Source organism: Emys orbicularis, chromosome 9 (genome assembly GCF_028017835.1).
Source record: "Emys orbicularis isolate rEmyOrb1 chromosome 9, rEmyOrb1.hap1, whole genome shotgun sequence".
Lineage (NCBI taxonomy): Eukaryota > Metazoa > Chordata > Testudines > Emydidae > Emys > Emys orbicularis.
The window spans coordinates 49,023,616-49,042,968 of record NC_088691.1 but is presented as its reverse complement, the minus strand read 5'-3'; the positions used below and the strand labels follow the sequence as shown (position 1 = coordinate 49,042,968).

General features: G+C 55.6%; 1 protein-coding gene across 1 annotated transcript in view; it reads right to left on the bottom strand.

Annotated features, from left to right (window-relative positions):
* The window catches only part of CROCC2 (ciliary rootlet coiled-coil, rootletin family member 2), a 146,194-nt gene that overhangs the window by 36,693 nt on the left and 90,148 nt on the right, over positions 1-19,353 (bottom strand). The window contains exons 24-29 of the mRNA XM_065411392.1: positions 17,899-18,042; positions 7,962-8,200; positions 7,207-7,366; positions 6,262-6,429; positions 5,402-5,753; positions 4,651-4,835 (exon numbers count right to left, since the gene is read on the bottom strand). Coding sequence (XP_065267464.1) covers positions 4,651-4,835; positions 5,402-5,753; positions 6,262-6,429; positions 7,207-7,366; positions 7,962-8,200; positions 17,899-18,042 — 1,248 coding nt within the window. The remainder of the gene's footprint in view (positions 1-4,650; positions 4,836-5,401; positions 5,754-6,261; positions 6,430-7,206; positions 7,367-7,961; positions 8,201-17,898; positions 18,043-19,353) is intronic.

Here is a 19,353-nt window from a genome sequence, read left to right as displayed (position 1 = left end):
GCGGTGGGGGGAGGCCCGTTCATGCTGAGCTGTTCGCGTTTGGCTGACAGGGATCTTCCCTGATACTAGCCATGCGGTGGGGGGTGAAGCGATCATCCCAGAGAGTTGGGGGAGGGGGGTTGGCATTAAGGGGTGGGCTGGGTCCCCAAGGATAACTATAGGCATTTCAACATCCCCAACGGTAATTTTCTGGTCTGGGAAGTAAGTTCCTTCCTGCAGCTGTTCAAACAGACCAGAGTTCCTGAAGATGCGAGCGTCATGCACCTTTCCTGGCCATCCCACATTGATGTCGGTGAAACGTCTCTTGTGATCCACCAGTGCTTGCAGCACCATTGAAAAGTACCCCTTGCGGTTTACATACTGGCTGCCAAGGTGGTCCGGTCCCAAGATAGGGATATGCGTTCCGTCTATCGCCCCACCACAGTTAGGGAATCCCATTGCAGCAAAGCCATCCAGTATGACCTGTACATTTCCCAGAGTCACTACCCTTGATAGCAGCAGCTCAGTGATTGCATTGGCTACTTGGATCACAGCAGCCCCCACAGTAGATTTGCCCACTCCAAATTGATTCCCGACTGACCGGTAGCTGTCTGGTGTTGCAAGCCTCCAGAGGGCTATCGCCACTGGCTTGTGAACTGTGAGGGCTGCTCTCATCTTGGTATTCTTGCGCTTCAGGGCAGGGGAAAGCAAGTCACAAAGTTCCATGAAAGTGCCCTTATGCATGTGAAAGTTTTGCAGCCACTGGGAATCATCCCAGACCTGCAACACTATGTGGTCCCACCAGTCTGTGCTTGTTTCCCGGGCCCAGAATCGGCGTTCCACGGCATGAACCTGCCCCATTACCACCATGATGTCCAAATTGCCAGGGCCCGTGCTTTGAGAGAAGTCTATGTCCATGTCCTCATCACTATCATGATTGTGCTGTCGTCGCCTCCTCGCCTGCTTTTGCAGGTTCTGCACATTCCGCAGGATAATGCGTGAGGTGTTTACAATGCTCACAGCAGCAGCGGTGATCTGAGCGGGCTCCATGCTTGCTGTGGTATGGCGTCTGCAGGAGAGCAGAGTTGAAGCGGAAGCGGTGGAGGATGACCGTTAGCACCGTGCACATTTCCCGAGGAAGAACACACGTACCTGGGAGCCCATGACAGACAACATGGAGAAATTCGCTATCGAGGCAATAGCAGGAGAGCAGAGTTGCAACGGAAGCAGTGGAGGACGACGGTTAGCACCGTGCACATTTCCCGAGGAAGAACACACGTACCCAGGAGCCCATGACAGACAACATGGAGAAATTCGCTATCGAGCCAATAGCAGCAGAGCAGAGTTGCAGCGGAAGCAGTGTATGACGATGGTTTGCAGACCCACTGCACCGTCTGCTGCCAGCAGCACCCAGGACACAACAGCGGCGGTGTTGGTGAGCTGAGCTGAGCGGGCTGCACGCTTGCCGTGGTATTGCGTCTGCGCGGAAAAAAGGCGCGAAACAATTGTCTGCCGTTGCTTTCACGGAGGGAGGGGAGACTGACGACATGTACCTAAAACCACCCGCGACAATGTTTTTGCCCCATCAGGCATTGGGAGCTTAACCCAGAATTCCAATGGGCAGCGGAGACTGCAGGAACTGTGGGATGGCTAACCACAGTGCACCGCTCCGTAAGTCGATGCTAGCCACAGTAGTGAGGGCGCACTCCGCCGACTTAATGCGCTTAGTGTGGACATACGCAATCGACTGTATAAAATCGATTTCTAAATATCGACTTCTATAAAATCGACCTAATTTCGTAGTGTAGACATACCTTTAGGTGCTGTGGAAAATGTTACCCCTTGTCTTTAATAGGGAGGTGGGCTGCTGCCAACCACCCAGTAGAACTTGTGGGACTTGAGGCCTACTGAAATCAATGGGAATCCTTCAATTGATGTCAATGAGCACTGGTGCAGGCTGATAGTTTGGCCAGTCAGTGGGAGTCTTAAGGAACGGCTGTACACAGTAATCATATGAAAACGACACACAGAATGTTAATCAAACCATCAAACCTCCTTCAACTGTAAGGGAATACACCTCCCTTGTGTTCACTGAGAGACACAACTGGACACAGCTGCTCACCTCGACTCCAGCAAACCCCAGCAGCCTGATGGGATGGGGAAGGCAGGAGCGCCTCAAACTCGATAGCTTAGACCCATAAAGTATTAATTAATTTTCCAATCCTAGAGAAAGCCCTTTGGCTGCGCCGCGGCTTTGATTATTATGACAGTCCATGTTTTTTACATTACGCTTGTATAAATATTTATGCATCTTTATAAGAATCATGTTTTGAGCAATAGGACACAACAGAGGAAGGCCAAAGGGGAGGGGGCTGAAGGACCAGAGAGCATTGCTATATAAATGCTGTTAAGGTCAACTTGGGGTCGAGCTCAGCTGGTGGGGTCATGTGATGCTGAGCATGTCCTTGAGCTGGCCTGGTGGTTTGCCACGGGTCCCTCGCTCTGCGGAGTGCTGGGGGGGAGGGTGTTCAGCTCCCGTTGCTATTGAGTAGCTGTCTGCCCAGTGCCTGCAGGGGCACAGACGGGCTCACTGCTAAAACAGAGGGTGACAACCATTCTGGCGAGGTCAGCTCCCCAGCTGCTGTCAGTCAGCATCTCTCCATAGGAGTCAATGGGGTCAGATCCCCAGCTGGTGCAAATCAGCCCTAGCTCCACTGGAGTCACTGGGGTCAGATCCCCAGCTGGTGCAAATCAGCCCTAGCTCCACTGGAGTCACTGGGGTCAGATCCCCAGCTGGTGCAAATCAGCCCTAGCTCCACTGGAGTCAATGGGGCCAGATCCCCAGCTGGTGCAAATCAGCCCTAGCTCCACTGGAGTCAATGGGGTCAGATCCCCAGCTGGTGTAAATCAGCCCTAGCTCCACTGGAGTCACTGGGGTCAGATCCCCAGCTGGTGCAAATCAGCCCTAGCTCCACTGGAGTCAATGGGGCCAGATCCCCAGCTGGTGTAAATCAGCCCTAGCTCCACTGGAGTCAATGGGGTCAGGTCCCCAGCTGGTGTAAATCAGCCCTAGCTCTACTGATGTCAGCAGGCCAGATCCCCAGCGGGTCGCCAGCCTTGCTCTGCTGGAGGTGAGTCGCTGGGGGTGAGTCAAGTTACAGCAGCTGCAGATCAGGCCTGGACACTGTAGGGGTGGCTGAGAGAGCAGCTGGCAATATCCTCTAAGGAAATGCAGCTCTCCATGTGCTCCTGCCCCTCCATGTCCTCTTTCCTTGACTCTCCTTGCCCAGCGATAGAGCTTGGCAAACCACAGCACTGCATGGGCGGTTGGCTCCCTGGCTGTGGAGTGTGTGGGGAGGGCAGTGTCTGAAGGCATAGTTTAACTCTTCAATGGCCTGACGTGGCCTGGCATACCACTTTCCTGCCCAGGTTGTGCACACATCCCGCACGGCTGCACTGAGCTAACTACAGAAGTGAGCAATGCCTGACTTGCTTTTCAAGCATGTGGCATCTCATGTGCCATTCCTTGGCAACATTCCTCTGCTCCCCCAGCAGCTAACAGGGAAGGACACACTGTGAACTGACCATATTCCTCCCTGAGTCAGCCCAAGGGTGGGAACGCAGCTTCCACGCCTCCTATGGCTGCTCTGCTCCCTACGCCACCCCGTCATACAGGCAGAGCTGAAGAGAAAGAGGGGTGGACCTGGTGCTGTGACTCTTGAGCAGAGTCCTCTGTCTCCGGGGATAAGAACTGATGGGAGGGACAGGGAGACAGTTGGGGAAGGAGTAACACAAAGGGTCGGGGAAGGAAGGCCAAGGCATGGAATACAGGGAGGGCAGAGAAGAATGAGAAATAATATCCCACCATCCCCCTGGCACTGCCAGTGCCCTTGCCCTACAACCAGACCACAGTACCAGAACAAGGGGGCGTTCAGTGACACTCAGCAAGCAGTGGCGGCCAAGTAAATATTTTTCCATGCAATGAGCCTGTGGAACCTATTGCCTAAAGCTATCACCGAGGCCAAGAGCTCAGCAGGATTCAGCAAAAGGTTAGACAGTTCTGTGGAGAACAAGAATCTCCAGTGTTATAACAAGGAATAAAAAAATAACCAAGTGTTTTAGAAAGGATCTAAACCTTCCAGCTACAGGGCTTGAACTGGCCTGTAACTGACAGGGGGAGGGAAGGAGACTGAAGGGCTCTTGCACCTTCTACTGAAACTGGTGCTGGCCATTGTCAGAACCATAACACCAGGCTGGCTGGAGCCCTGCTCTGGTCCAGTGTGCCAGTCCCATGCCCCTTTGTGCAGCGCCTCATGTTCCGAGGGCTGTGTCCCACGCTGCAGCACTGGGAGTGACTGTGCTGGTTAGAGCTTGGTGGACAAGGCGTAGATTGGAAGCTACATAGAGAGATTAAATGAATGAGGGTAAAGCTTGCGTGCAGTCCTGGGCGGTACCAAGGCCTCATTTCTGGGCTCATTCTAACTGAAAGGGACAGAAGTTTAATGTCCGTGTACATTTGTTTCAGTTAATGCAGCAATCCGATGTGGGGGCAAATCTGTGTTAGCATTGCCGGGGACCATGACGATGAGCATGGCCTGGGTGTGAGCAGAGAGTGGGGAGTTTGTGGAGGGGCAGGGGGACACCATGGGAGCAGAAAGGAGATGCTCTTACCCTCTCTCTTTGAGTGTCTCGCAGCTCCTGGAGGAAGTCTCTCAAAGCATCTCGGACTCTGTCCGGGTCAGGCTCGCTGGCACTGTGCTCCCCTTGGAAAGGGGAAGCCCAACCAAAGGGGGAGCGGGAACAGCTCCTCTCTGGAGAGCCAGTGCGGTAGGCCGGAGTCCGTCGCCCGTCAGTTCCTGTGGTGGCAGAGAAGCTCTCAAAGCCTGAATGCCAGGTGGGTGTGTTGGGAGAGGGACCATCAGGCAGGCCTAGACCATCCCCATGTGATAATGGCAGGAGGCAATACCTATTAGCTGGTGCAAGGCAAGCGTGTCACTACAGCCCTACAACTGTGCTTCTCTCCTCAGCCCAGTCTGGGGATAACCCATGCAGGGATTCAGAGCCACCCTCTCCCAAGATTGCTGCTAGGTTGGATTTCCAGGCAGACTCCTGCCCCCTCCACGGCTTTCCCCTTTCAGGACAGGGATAGCTGCCTGACACTCAGCTCCTTCAAGCGCCACCCTCTTACCCTTCAAAGTGACTGCTGCCATGGCAACACCTTTCCCTCTATGCTGTATCTGCCCCTACCCTGCAAGGCTACAGGCCCCGCCAGAGCAGCCCTCACCCTGGAGCACTGGGGAAATGTCATGCAGATCTTGTGACGTGCAATCAGTGCTCCAGTGCAGTCACACACACGGCACTCTGTGATCTGGCCCAGTCAGTCTGTCTCCCAAACCCAGCTGAGCCCTCCAAGGCTGCTGACCTTTGCTAGGTGAGCAGGGTCTCTGCGGCGAGGGGCTCCGCCCACCCAGCCCTAGTGTCCGGCGCAGGGCAGAGTGCAGCACCCCGAGCTTCAACTCCACCTCCCTCTTGGCAGCCTCCGCCTTGGCCAGCTCTGTCTCTAGGCCTTGGAGGCGCCCCTCAGTGGTGCTGAGGCGCAGCTGGAGGCCTTTGCTGACCCCGCCGGCCTGTTGCAGCTTCAGCTCCATGTTATGGAGCTCATCCCGGAGCTTCTTCTCCTTGCTGTGACTCTCGCCCAGGCTGTCGGCCAGCCCCTTCTCTCTGGCTCTGGCTTCCCACTCCACCTCCACCAGCTTCCTCTGCAGGCTCAGTACCTGGAAGGGAGGGCGCTGCAGAGTAACCGCCAGGCCCTGTCTGCATACAGTCCACAAGAGAGCATGCTGAAAGGGCCAGGAGGGGCGCACCACCTCGACACACACACAGTGGCCAGGAGCTTCCCAGCACAGACCCAAAGAGAGCCCTCTCTGCAGGGCGGGAGCGCCCACAGTTCAGTGCACAGGCTCCCAGGCTGAGCTGCTGCTTTCTATCCCACTGGCAGAGAGAGCCCTGAGTCGCTCTCTGGAGACCTCGGGGCAGTGTTTACAGGCAGGCACCAGGGAGCGGACTGCCCTCCCCTCTGCTTCAGGGCTGCACCCTCAGGGTGATGGGAAGGAACAGGAGGGGAGGGAGACAGTCCTTGAGGTTTCCCACAGGGGCCTGGTGGGCCTAGCTGGGTTAATCTAGAGATGGCCTTGTACCCTTCCCTCCACACCATCCTTTCTCTCTGCCCCCCTCCCTCGCTGCCCGCCTCTGCCTGCCAGCTCCAGTGCCTACTCAGCTCACCTCTTTGCGAACACATTCCTGGCCGCCCTCCATCTCTGCGATCCTCTGCGTCAGCTCCAGGGACTGTCTGCGGCACTGCTGCTCGCGCTGCTCCTGCTGCAGGAGACGGGCCTGCAACTCGCTCACCTCTTTGCCCTTTTTGCTGTTCTCGTCCCCCAGCGTCTTCACCTGCAAAGGGCGGTTCTTCAGGTTGGTCCTGGGCTCGACCTGGGGCGGATGGGCCATGCTGGCAGGCCCGTCTCGGCCACAGCAAGCCACTGCTGCTGCCCTGACCGGGGGCAGGGCTGCCTCCCCCCAGCAATAACTGCTTGAGGATGGACACAATGGTCCCTTCTTAGTTTGGTTCCTCTGCCTCCCCGGAGGAGCTGGCCAAGTGCCACAGGGTGGAAAGTACCAATGTGAGACCCACTGATTCACTCTACGTCGCTAGCAGGCTCCTCCGGCCGCCTTTCCCCAGCCCGCCAGGCCTGGGCCGGTGCTGGCGCAGCCCATGGGGAGCAGGCCTGTGTAGCACGCTCCCCTCTGCAGTCAGCCACTCCTGTGGCCAGTGGGATGGGGAATGAGACCAGGCCATTCTGCTCCTCGCACTGGGGGATTGAAGCTGGGGAGCTTTGAAGCCTCCAGTTTCTACCCAAGGGGTTTTCAGGGCATGGTCTCCATTTGGGAGGGAGATGCCCCTCACCTCCCTGGGAGCTGCACTTCTGGGCATGCCCCAGGTGGCTTCGGCTGCTACCAGCTCTTCCTCTCAGCCTGGCGCTGAAATCTAGGTTGCCACAGGGGAATGGGACCCATTCAGTGGCCCAAATGGGCAGCCTACGAGGAGGCATCGCAGTCAGGAAGTTCCCAGTAGGGGAGGTGTGGGGCAGAATGTGTCTGCGGAGGCTGATGGAGCTGGGACAGCAAAGGGACCTGGCTGGCACGTGTCTGGGAGCCATCTGCACTCGCCTGTCTGTGCAGCTCCTGCAGCTCCCGGCGGGCCTCCATCTGAGACTTCTCCACCTCCCGCAGGTTTGCCCTCAGCTCTCCTGCCTCCTTCTGAGCTGCAGCCTTGGCTTCCTCCAGCATGGTGATTTTCTGCTCCTTCTCCTCTAGGCCTCTCTTCAAGCTGAAGCAGACATGCATGGTCACTCCTGCCCGGGGAATGCTGAAGGGCTGTGAGCGGACATCTATGCAGGGGGCACTGCCCGCCCAGTCACCCAGCTGTCGTCACGGTGTGAGTGGGAGCTCTGGGCTGTCTGGGGACGGGTCTGGAAGGGAAAGAACCCGCAGGGAGTTCTGCACTGGCTGGAAGTGGATGAGGCAGAGAAGAGGTCAGACCATGCTACTGTGCCCATTCCAATGCGCCCCAGGGCAGCCCTGGGACTGGCCTCTGGGCCCAGTTCTGGGAGGAAAGAGACACGGACTGGATGGAATGGCTCTGGGTTGAGCTATGGGAGAAGCAGCTGCCTTGAGCCTGCCTGGAATGGCTGCAGGGTCCAGCCCTACTTGTACATCCCAGGCCTGAATACAGTGCCCAGTTCTTAGCTGGAATGGCTTTGGGTGGACATGCTGGTAGGTCTTTGCTACTGTTCTGCACTTTCTGGTTTGGATCTGTGGCCCAGCTAACAGTCCCTGGCCATGCCTGCACCTTGGCAGGCTATCACAGTGCCAAGTAATGTCTGCTGCAGGGTGCAGCCCGCCTGGCACTGCCCTGAGCCTACCTGGTCCTTTTGCTCTCCATCTTCTTGATGGCAGCTCGCAGCTCAGTATTGGATTTCTGCATTATTTCCTTCTCCCTGGTCTCGTCCCCCAAAGCCCTGCGGGTTTCCAACATCTCCTTGCGCTGGAGCTCTCGGGCCTCCTCAGCCTCCCGCAACCTGCGGTGCAACTCGATCAGGTCCTTGTGCGCCCCATCGCGGGCATCCTCTGCAAGCCGCAGCTGCGTCCTTAACTGTTCTGCCTTTTGGGGAGAGACACAGACATGCACGCCCTGAGCTATCTCACCCAGGATCTCTGCTCTACTAGAAGAGCAGAGCTGGGCTCTGCTGCTTGTCATCTAGGATGGGTGAATGCCAGTCCATCCCACCAGGAGAAGGTGGCAGCTGCTAAGCCAGCATGATGCCCTTTGCAAATGGGGCTCGGCTCCCCATTACAGTCACAGGGAGACTGGGCACTCCACCCTAGCAGGAGGCACTTGGCACCTTGAGAAGCTGGCTTGTTTCACAGCCCAGCATGCGAAGGAGGAATATGAAGTCCTTGTACAGAGCAGCATGCTGCCAGCCCGGGCTGAGAGCGCTGCAGTCATAGAATCATAGAAGATTAGGGTTGGAAGAGACCTCAGGGGGTCATCTAGTCCAACCCCCTGCTCAAAGCAGGACCAGCCCCAACTAAATCATCCCAGCCAGGGCTTTGTCAAGCCAGGCCTTAAAAACCTCTAAGGATGGAGATTCCACCACCTCCCTAGGTAACCCATTCCAGTGCTTCACCACTCTCCTAGTGAAATAGTTTTTTCCTAATATCCAACCTAGACCTCCCTCACTGCAACTTGAGACCATTGCTTCTTGTTCTGTCATCTGTCACCACTGAGAACAGCCGAGCTCCATCCCCTCTGGAATCCCCCTTCAGGTAGTTGAAGGCTGCTATCAAATCCCCCCTCACTCTTCTCTTCTGCAGACTAAATAAGCCCAGTTCCCTCATCCTTTCCTCATAAAAAATGGTTACTCACCTTCTCGTAACTGTTGTTCTTTGAGATGTGTTGTTCATGTCCATTACAATCAGGTATGCGCGTGCGCATGTTCATGGTAGCCAGAAGATTTTCCCCCTAGCAGCATCTGTCAGGTCGACCTGGGTGCCCCCTGGAGTCGCGCCTTCATGACGCTCAATATAGAGCCCTGAAGAACAACAGTTATGAGAAGGTGAGTAACCATTTTTTCTTCTTTGAGTGCTTGTTCATGTTGATTCCAATCAGGTGACTCACAAGCCCAAGTTTAGGTGGTAGGGTCGGAGTCTTCCACTGATTGGAGCGCTGCTTGTCCGAAGGCCACATCGTCTCTGGCCTGCTGGGTAATTGCATAGTGCGTGGCGAAAGTATGGATGGAGGACTATGTCGCCGCTCTGCAGATTTCCTGAGTGGGAACCTGAGCCAGGAACACTGTTGATGAAGCCTGCGGCCTGGTGAAGTGCACAGTGATTGGAGATGCAGGAACCCCCACCAGGTTGTAGCACTCACAAATACAGGACGCTATCCATGACGAGATGTGTTGTGACAATATCGGCTGACCTTTCATTCTGTCCACCACTGCCACAAATAACTGGACCGACTTTCTGAACAGCTTTGTTCTCTCCATGTAGAAGGCTAGAGCCCTGCAGATATCCAGAGAGTGCAGTCTCTGTTCCCTGCCACTGGAATGAGGCTTAGGGTAGAATACTGGGAGAAAGATGTCCTGGTTAATGTGAAACTGCGATACAACCTTTGAAAGCAGGATGAGGCCTCAGCTGAACCTTGTCCTTATAGAACAAGGTGTAGGGAGGCTCTGACGTTAGGGACCTGAGCTCAGACACCCTCCTGGCTGAGGTTATTGCTACCAGGAATGCCACCTTGTAAGAGAGGTAGAGCATGGAACATGTCGCCAATGGTTCAAATGGTGGTCCCATGAGCCTAGAGAGGACCAGGTTGAGGTCCCAGGTGGGGACAGGCTGATGGACGTGAGGGTACAGTCTGTCGTCCTTTTACAAATCGGCTGACCATAGGGTTAGCAGACACCGAGCAGCCCCCCACGCCCGGATGGAAGGCCGACATAGCATCTAAGTGCACCCTTATTGAAGACAACAAAAGCCCCTGCTGCTTTTGATGGAGGAAGTAGTCCAGAATGAGCAGCACTGAGGCTAACGTCGGGGGACAAATGGCACTGCATAGACCAGATTGAAAATCTCTTCCACTTGGCAAGGTAGGTGGCTCTCATAGAGGGTTTCCTGCTACCAAGGAGGACTTGTCTAACCTGGTCTGAAAAGGAAAGCTCCATTGGGTTCAACCATGGAGCTTCCACGCCATGAGGTGAAGCGACTTGAGGTTCGGATGTTGAAGACGACCGTGATCTTGCGTCAGAAGGTCCAGGAAGAGTGGAATGGTGACTGGGGCTTCCACGGACATGTCTAGGAGAGATATGTACTACTGCTGATGGGGCCAGGCTGGTGCTATCAATATGACCTGAGCTCGTTCCCTCCGGATCTTGAGGAGTACCTTGTGAACTAGTGGTATGGGCGTAAAGGAGATGGCCTCTCCACGGAAGGAGGAACGTGTCTGCTCTGGAGCCCAGGCTGTGATTCTGGAAGGAGCAGAACTGCTGGCACTTCCTGTTGTGTTGCGTGGCGAATAGGTCTATCTGGGGAAAGCCCCACCTCTGGAATATTGAGAACGTGACTTCCGGGTGAAGGGACCACTCGTGGGTGTGAAACGACCTGCTGAGGTGATCCACCAGCTCATTCTCTACCCTGGGGAGGTACAACGCTTGCAGATGCGTTGAATGTTCTACACAGAAGTCCCACAGCATGAGGGCTTCCTGGCACAGGGGAGAGGAGCGTGCACCCCCATTTGTTGATATAGAACATTGCTGTTGTCTTGTCCATCATAACTGATACACAATGTCCCGTTAAGTGTGCACGGAAGGTCTGGCATGCACCATTCTCAGCTCTCTGACGTTGATGTGGAGAGCCAGATCCGCCTGAGACCAGAGACCCTGAGTCCTGCGGTCTCCCAGATGAGCTCCCCAGCCCAAGTCTGATGCGTCCATCACTAGCGAAAGAGACGGCTGCGGACTGGTGAAGGGGACCCCTGAGAACACCTCCTGAGGGTCGAGCCACCAGATGAGGGAGTCGATGACCGGGCGAGGCAGGATCACGATCCTATCCAAGCTGTTCCGGGTTGGGTGATACAATGATGCAAGCCACAACTGAAGAGGTTGAAGCCTGAGTCTGGCATGCTGCACCACCTAGGTATAGGCAGCCATGTGTCTGAGAAGCTTCATGCAGTTTCTTGCTGTGGTGGTAGAAAACTGTCTGATGCCTCAAATGGTATCTGTCAGGGCCTGAAACCTTGCTTCTTGCAGGTATGGCCACAGCTTGGGTCGAGTCCAGTACTGCCCCTATAAACTCTATCCTCTGGACAGGGGACGGAGTCGATTTTGCTTTGTTTAGAAGGAGACCCAGGTTGTCGAAGTCCTGGAGTGGCCCTTCATCATCCAGTTGTCGAGATACGGAAACATCTGTACCTGGTGACTGCACAAGAACGCATCAACTGCCATGCACTTAGTGAAGACTCTAGGTGCTCCTACAGGCCAAACAGAAGGACTGTAAACTGGTAGTGGGTACCACTCACCACAAACCTTAGGTACTTCCTGTGGAGCTGAGTGATTGTGATAAGGAAATATGCATCCCTCAAGTTGAAGGCGGCATACCAGTCTGCTGGATCCAGTGATGGGGTGATTGAGGCCAAAGAGATCATGTGGAACTTGAGTTTCTTCACAAACTTGTTGAGTTTTTGCAGGTCCAGGATGGGCCTGAGGCCGCCTTTGGCTTTTGATATAAGGAAATACCGGGAGTAAAAGCCCTCGCCCCTGTACTCCTGAGGAACCTCCTTCACTGCCCCTAGAGATAGGAGTGACTGCACCTCCTGGATAAGGAGCTGCTCATGAGAAGGGTCCCTGAAGAGGGATGGGGAAGGGGGATGGAAGGGTGGGTGGGCACAGAACTGGATGGAGTATCCCCTCTCTATTGTGCGGAGCACCAAAAGGTCCGAGGTGATACAGGACCATGCATGGTAGAAAGAGGATAGTCGGGACGAGAAGGTAAGGCGGGTGGGATCCAGTTGGGGATCTGGTGCGCCGTCCTTGACCGCACCTTCAAAAGGCCTGTTTCAGCCCAGAGGGTGGCTTAGATTGGCCAGAGCCCTGGCCTGAGGATGGGTGTGGTTGCCTTCTGCCGTTCCTATTCCTCCTCCGTGAGTCATCCTGACGGTTCTGTGGCTGATAGAACCGTGGAGGAGGTTGCAGCCTAAAATGTTTATGCTGTGTAGTGGGAGTATGGAGGCCCAACAATTTGAGAGTGGCTATTGAATCCTTCAGGGTATGCAGCCTTTTATCCATCTTTTCAGAAAATAGAGCCGAACCCTCGTAGGGGAGATCCTGAATAGTTTGTTGGACCTCATATGGCAAGCCCGAGATTTGGAGCCAGGAGCCCCTCCTCATAGCTATGCCTGTGGCCATGACACGAGTAGCCGCATCCGCTGCATCCAGTACGGCTTGTAGTGAAGTCCTGGAAATGGGCTTCCCTTCCTCCACGAGAGCCAAAAACTCGGCGCAGGAGTCTTGTGGCAACAGCTCTGCAAATTTAGCCATTGCCCCGCATGTGCTGAAGCAGTACCTCCTGACAATGGCCTGCTGATTTGAAATGCAGAGCTGTAAGCCTCCAGTGGAGTAGAACTTTCTCCCATAAAGGTCAAGCTTTTTCGCCTCCCGATTCTTCGGAGAGGGTCCCTGGAAGCCCTGACGCTCATGTTGGTTGGCAGCATTGACCACGAGAGAGTCAGGTGTGGGATGTGTGTATAAATGCTCGTAACCCTTGGACGGCACAAAGTAGCGTCTTTCGTTGCACTTAACCGTAGGGGGCAATGAGGCTGGGGTCTGCCACAGAGTTTTCATGGTGTCAGAGGTGGTCTTTATGAGGGGCAGGGCAATCCGTGCAGGTCCAGAGGGGGTGAGGAGGTCCACCATTGGATCTGCATCCTCCACTACCTCCTCCGCCTGAATGCCCAGGCCCTGGGAATCCCTCCACAAAATTGCTGCAGAACCCTGTTGTCTTCCAAGGCTGGGGCTGTCACCGTGCCCTCCAATGCCTCATCTGGCGAGGATGAGGAAGAGACCCCCGTGAGGGGTGGCTGCTCCCTTCCTTCTGCACTCAAGGGATCCCGCGGCACCTGGGTTTCTTGGGCTGGTGCCAACCCATATGGTGTTGCGCCCCTCAGTATAGGGGCTGCATACACCGATGCAAGCAACACCGGTGCCAAAAGTGCCATTGGCGCCAATGTCATCCTCGACATCGGAATCGCCGCCGGTGCCAGAATCGTCATTGGTGCCGGAGTCCCCGCCAATGCCGGGGCTGCCGGGACCCCCGGGCCCAGTGCCGGCTGCACTGGAGGCATTGAGATGGTAGCGAAGGGTGGTAATAGGCCTACCCCCGATCCTGCTGGTGCTGGCGGGGATACAAATAAGGCCGAGGCCACCAACGTCGCCCTGGAATGAGATCCTTGGCTGCAACCTTGGCTTTCCTTTGAAATGCCCAGGGAGTCCAAAATAGCCATGGTGCCAGGGACTGCCATTGGGCGGGCCACGGTGCCGGATAAGGGTGCCAGTGCCAAGCTGACATGGACCGTCTGCTCCTACTCCTCCGGGAATGATAGGAGCCCTACTCCGAGGTGTCTGAAAACGATGACCATGGGGGAGTGGTACTTCTTGGCACCAAGCTTTCGCGCCGAGGGCTCGGGGATCGGAGTGACTGCTGGGTGTGCTCCAGTGCCGGGGAGTGGCACGCCTGGGTCAGAGATCGGCAGGCCATCATAGTGGGCTTTCCCCTTGAAGGAGCCCGGGGAATGTCCGGTGCCGGCAACCCTATCCCCTCTGGGAGGAAAGAACGGTGCCACGAGGTGAAGCAGTTCTTGGGCCGCCTCAAACGCCTCCGGTGTCGAAGGGAGGTGCAGCTCCCGGCTCGGCCTTGGTGAGCGAGGAGGGTCTGGACTCAATCGCCCTTCCACGAGGGCAGGAGTTGGCGTGACCATCACCAGTGGTGCAGCACTAGTGTGGCCTGACTCAGGTCTTACAGCGGCAGGCTCCTTAGGCCTAGCGGGGGGAGAGTGACCCCTCTCCGGCCTCTTCTTCTTTTGCGGCACCGACAATTGCAAACGGTGCCTGCGTGTGGCATGTGAGCCACGAGTGGAGCCGGGACGGTGCCATGAGTCCTTATCCTTACCCGGCACCGGTGCTCGTGCTGATGGTGCCAGAGCGCTCTGCACCGAGGAGGAGGTATTTGGCGCAGGGTCCATCGACACAGGCTCGGACTGGGGAATAGAGTGCTGCCTCCATCAACAGGACCTTCAGGCACTGTTCTCTATCTTTTGAAGTCCTGGGCTGAAAAGTCTTACAAATGGCACAAAGATCCTTCTGATGGCCCTCTCCTAAACACTTTAGACATGAGGTGTGAGGATTGCTTCTGGGTATACACTTGCTTCAGGCTTTGCAGGCTTTGAAGCCCGGAGACCCTGGTGTCAGGAGAGTGTAGGAGAGGATTCCCCCCCCCCCCCCCCCGGAAACTTATCTAACACTAATGATCTACTAACTATTAACGAACAATGGAAAACTAATGGAGAACAATGTAAGAAACTGCTAAATGCGCTTGTCAAGACAAGAGCACAGGGAAGTTTCAGCTAACCATCACTGGCGGTAAGAAGGACCTGAAAGGGTCGTGGGTCAACAGGGCTCTATATTGGGCGCCATGAAGGCGTGACTCCAGGGGATGCCCAGGCCGACCCAACAGATGCTGCTAGGGGGAAAATCTTCCAACTACCGTGCACGTGCACGTGCACGCGCACACACCTGATTGGAATCGACATGAACAAGCACTTGAAGAAGAAGTCAAGTGCCCTAGCCCCCTAATCATTTTTGTTGCCCTCCGCTGGACTCTCTCCAATTTGTCCACGTCCTTTCTGTACTGGGGGGCCCAAAACTGGATGCAGTACTCCAGATGTGGCCTCACCAGTGCCCAGTGGGCACTCACCGGTGGAGTGGAGTGGAGTGGAGTGGAGTGGGGGAGGGATAGCTCAGTGGTTTGAGCATTGGCCTGCTAAACCCAGGGTTGTAAGTTCAGTCCTTGAGGGGGCCATTTAGGGATTTGGGGCAAAAATCTGTCTGAGGATAGGTCTCGCTTTGAGCAGGGGGTTGGACTAGATGACCTCCTGAGGTCCCTTCCAACCCTGATATTCTATGATTCAATAGAGGGGAATAATCACTTCCCTCAATCTGCTGGCAATGCTCCTACTAATGCAGCCCTATATGCCTTTAGCCTTCTTGGCAACACTCTGGCACAGTGAGGTGTCCTTAGGGGATCACAGCTGGGGAATCCCTGAGAAAACGGGGCCCAGAGAGAGATTTGCTCCCAGACAGCATGAAGGCTTGCTCTGCTTCAGCTGCACCTCTCTGGTCACACCAGGATCAGCAACAGTGGGGCTGATCCCACACCCTCCTTCACATGCCAGCACAGCTACCACAGAGACATGGCAGGGAGACATGGAGGGCACTCAAGGGAGGCTTACAGGGAGGCACTCAGGGGCTTACAGATTCAAAGCAAATGATGCCAATAAATGAATGTTATAACTTATGGCTGTTTACAACACAGTAGCCCCCGGAGGTGCCAGTGGAGATTAGATCTGGGTGCTGCACCCACACACAGGGAGAGACTGGCCCTACCCCAGAGAGCTCTGCAGCTAAATGGGCACAGGGCTGGAGGGGAAATGGAGGCCAGGGACATGATGTGATTTGCCCAAGGTCAGTGTCCGAGGTGGGATGGACCCCGATCTCCTGACTCCCAGGTCAGTGTCTTATTCACTAGCCCAGACAGGGCCTAATCATGTCCCCTCTCTCAATGTCAAAAGGAGGGGAGTGAAGGTTGTGTAGCATCCCTGGGAATAAGTCAGCTGTTTCCCTCCTTAGCACAGGGTTGCTGGTGCGGGACAGGGTGGGGGCCAGCTGGGAAATCTCCTAGTGTTGAGCCCATTGATTCTGCCCCTTTAGTAAAAAGCTGCCTTGAGTTTATCCTGCTGCTCCAGTTCTGCCCCGGTGACCTTTGAGGTGGGGGCTGGGGTGTGGGGGTGGGATAGAAATTTCCGCAGAAACTTAAAGTCACCAGTTTCTTTTGTTCCTTTTTCCTCCTTCGATCTGTAAAACCCTAACACTGTCCAGATCCTCCCTGTTGGCCCGGATCACTTCGTCCCACTCCATGTTGTTATTGTTCTGTTTCTGAGGAGGATTAGGGTGAGCTCCCCCTCCCATCCCCCCACCCACATATGGGATCCACAAATGCGCCTAGCATTTTCCACAGAGCTCAGCAGAAATTCACCCAGAAGGTCAATGACCAAAGAAAGGGACGATCCATCATAAAACAAACTGTTTTCATTTCCCAGGATAAAGGGGAGGGGGCTGAGATTGAGAAAAAGAACAAAACCATGAAAAGAAAACAACCCCAGCTCCTTCTCTGCAAAGACAACCTTCCCCATTTGCAGGAATGTGACAGCCAAAGCTCTTAATATGATTATCATAATTATTTCTTTACTAGAAATTTTTATAAACAGCCTCTTTTGAAATCCACGCTCAGGGAGCCAAATCTCCAGCTGAGTCCTGGGCGGAAGGACAGAGCAGAGGGAGGCATGGGGAGGAGAGAGAGCGAATGTGTGCATGTGTGTGTGTGTGCGTGTGCATGCCTGCGTTGGGAAGGCATGGCTGCAGAACCGGCCTGAGACACTTTCTCAAGTTAAAAGGCTGTGAAAATGTTATGGTTCCCATGGCGATAAGTGGGCCCTAGCAGGCGTCTGCTAGGATTTCTGTTTCTCTGCCCTCAGCTTGTTCTATAAGCCCTTTAATTGTCTTTCTCCCACTCCCTGCCAATTTCTCCCTCTCCCTCAGCCCCCTTCTCTCATCCGTCTTTATCTCTGAGTTTTGCACCCCCTTCTTTCACTGGGACTGGCTCCTGGGTCCCTCTTTCTGTGCCACGGTTCCTCGGCCCTTATCGTATACCAGTGCGGCCCCCTCCTCCCTCAGCTCCCTCTGCCTCCCCATGCTCTGAATCCCCTTCTCCTGCTTGCCTGTGTGGTCCCTCCCAGGGTCGGACTTTGAAATCTGTTGAAAGGAGCCCATTGTTGCCAAAATAAACAGCCTGTCATGTTAAATTACTCTCTCTCCTCTTTCATGTTTTTTAATTTTCTGTCCCCCCACTCTCCTGTCCCTTTGTGGTGGGGGCCATTCTCTCGCTCTGATGCTGACTCACCAGAGCTGTTAGCCAGGGAGCAGAGCCCAGATCGTAGACAGCACTGGGCTAGGGCTTGCACCTGGCCCTTACTCCCCCAGGGTTTGAGCCAGCTTGTGCCATCTGCAGTGGCTGGTGTAGAAGCGATGGCTGTGGGAAGCTCGCAGCTGCTCCCCGTGTAGTGTACCCAGCAGGAAGGCTCTGGGGCACTTGCACGGGACGAGAGCGTACAGCTACAATGTGTTTTGGGTCTGTTACGAATGCTGCGCTAGTGTTGTGTGACGGCCGTCACCAGGGACTGACCCCAGGACCCCCAGAGCTGAAAGCACGAGCTGCTACAGATTGAGCTAAAGAGTCAGCCCTCCATGGCTAGAGCTGCTGCTGCGAGGACTCCTCTCCTCTCTGGTGGGCATGGCCTGGGGCCTGTAACACACTCCCCTGTGGGCGACAGTTGCATTGATGGCTGGACTCAGGGCAAAGCCCCAGTGCAGGTGAGGCCGAACTTGTCTCCTCTGTCAGACTGGCTTGCTTAGACTCTTGGCAAGCAGAGAGTTAACCCACAGTGCACAGATGACCCAGAACAGCCATACATACCTCCCTCCCCGCAGAGTCCCTCTCTCTTGCCAGCTCCTTTATGTGCTCGTTCAAGCTCTTGGCCTCTCTCTGATGGGCAGCCACCGCGTCTTCAAACTGAGCCTGGAAGGTGTGCAGCTCTCCGGTGATACTGGTGACTGTGTTCTGGGGGGGGGACCAGGAGGGGACAGTGCCGTCAGTGATGCTCAGTCTCCATGCCCATGTGTGCCAGGCTGGCTGCATGCCGTGCTGCTTTACCTCTTGCACTCATGCTCCAACCAGCTAATCCCCATGTGTAACACACTCACCGTCGGCTGGCTCCACGGAGCCTGGAGCGTAAGAACTGTGGGGAGGAGTGTGCTGGTTTGCAGGACAAGGCTCTGTAAGCCAGTGGGTGATGCCAAAGGGCCGCTGCCTCCTCCCTAAGCCAGGTCATCGCTGGTGGCAGACAGTGCCCATGCTGCTTAAGGGCCCAGTGCTTTGCTTTACAGCTAGGGTGCACTGCAGAAGGCCCAGGTCACAGACACCACCTTGGCCAGAGCCTGAACCAGAGACCTCCAGAGCTAAACATGAGGGCTGCTCCAGCTTGAGCTAAAGCTCCAGAACTGGGACTGTGACGGACTGGCATCCTCCATGCATCAGACACAGGGGGCATGGAACACATGCGGGCCATCCCTGTCTTCCTCTACCCAGCTCCTGCACTCCCACGCCGCGCAACTCCCCTCCCTGCCTTCCTGACATGTTTCCATGCACCTTGCAACACAGTCACAGCAAGGCCTGGCTCCCATCCCACCCCCAGTGCTGTGCACTGGGAGGGACTGTGTGGTGCTGCAGTGGAGTGAAAGCGGTGTGAGTTCACAGTGAGGGCCATTTGCTTCCATGGGCCAATTCCCCATCCATGTAGATGTAAGTCAGGGGAGAATCAGGCCTATGAGGGGATTCACCCCTGTGCCTGTACTGAGCCCAATGTGTGCCCTTGATCCTTGGACTGCTGGGGCTGGTTAGCCTCCAGCCTGTCCAAGCAGCCTCACAGGCCAGCCTCTCCTGGCTATAGTGTCCCCCCAGCAGCTGGGAATGGCTGGGTTTAGCAATGTCCCAGCCATGCCCCGAGCACACATCCTGGACCGGAGGGCTCGTGCAGGGCGTCATGCAGGGCAGCTATTCCAGCTCTGTGCCTGCAGGGGGCACCCTCCTCCTGTAGGGGGGCCTGACACTTGTGCTTGCACAAAGGGGTGAATTCCCCCACATAGGACAAGACACCAGCCTGGCCTTGCACATGCAGTTGAGCAGGGGCATGGCCTCCCCACATATCCACTGCAGGAGCAGACAGAGGGGTAGGGACTGAGCTGAGCTCCACTGCCAACATGCCTGCAAGCACAGCAATGCTGGCACATGGGGGTAGCAATCTGGTCTGGGCCAGCCCCCTTCTAGAAGCCAGGGGGAAGGGGGCAGGAATTGTGCCTCTTAACCAGGGCT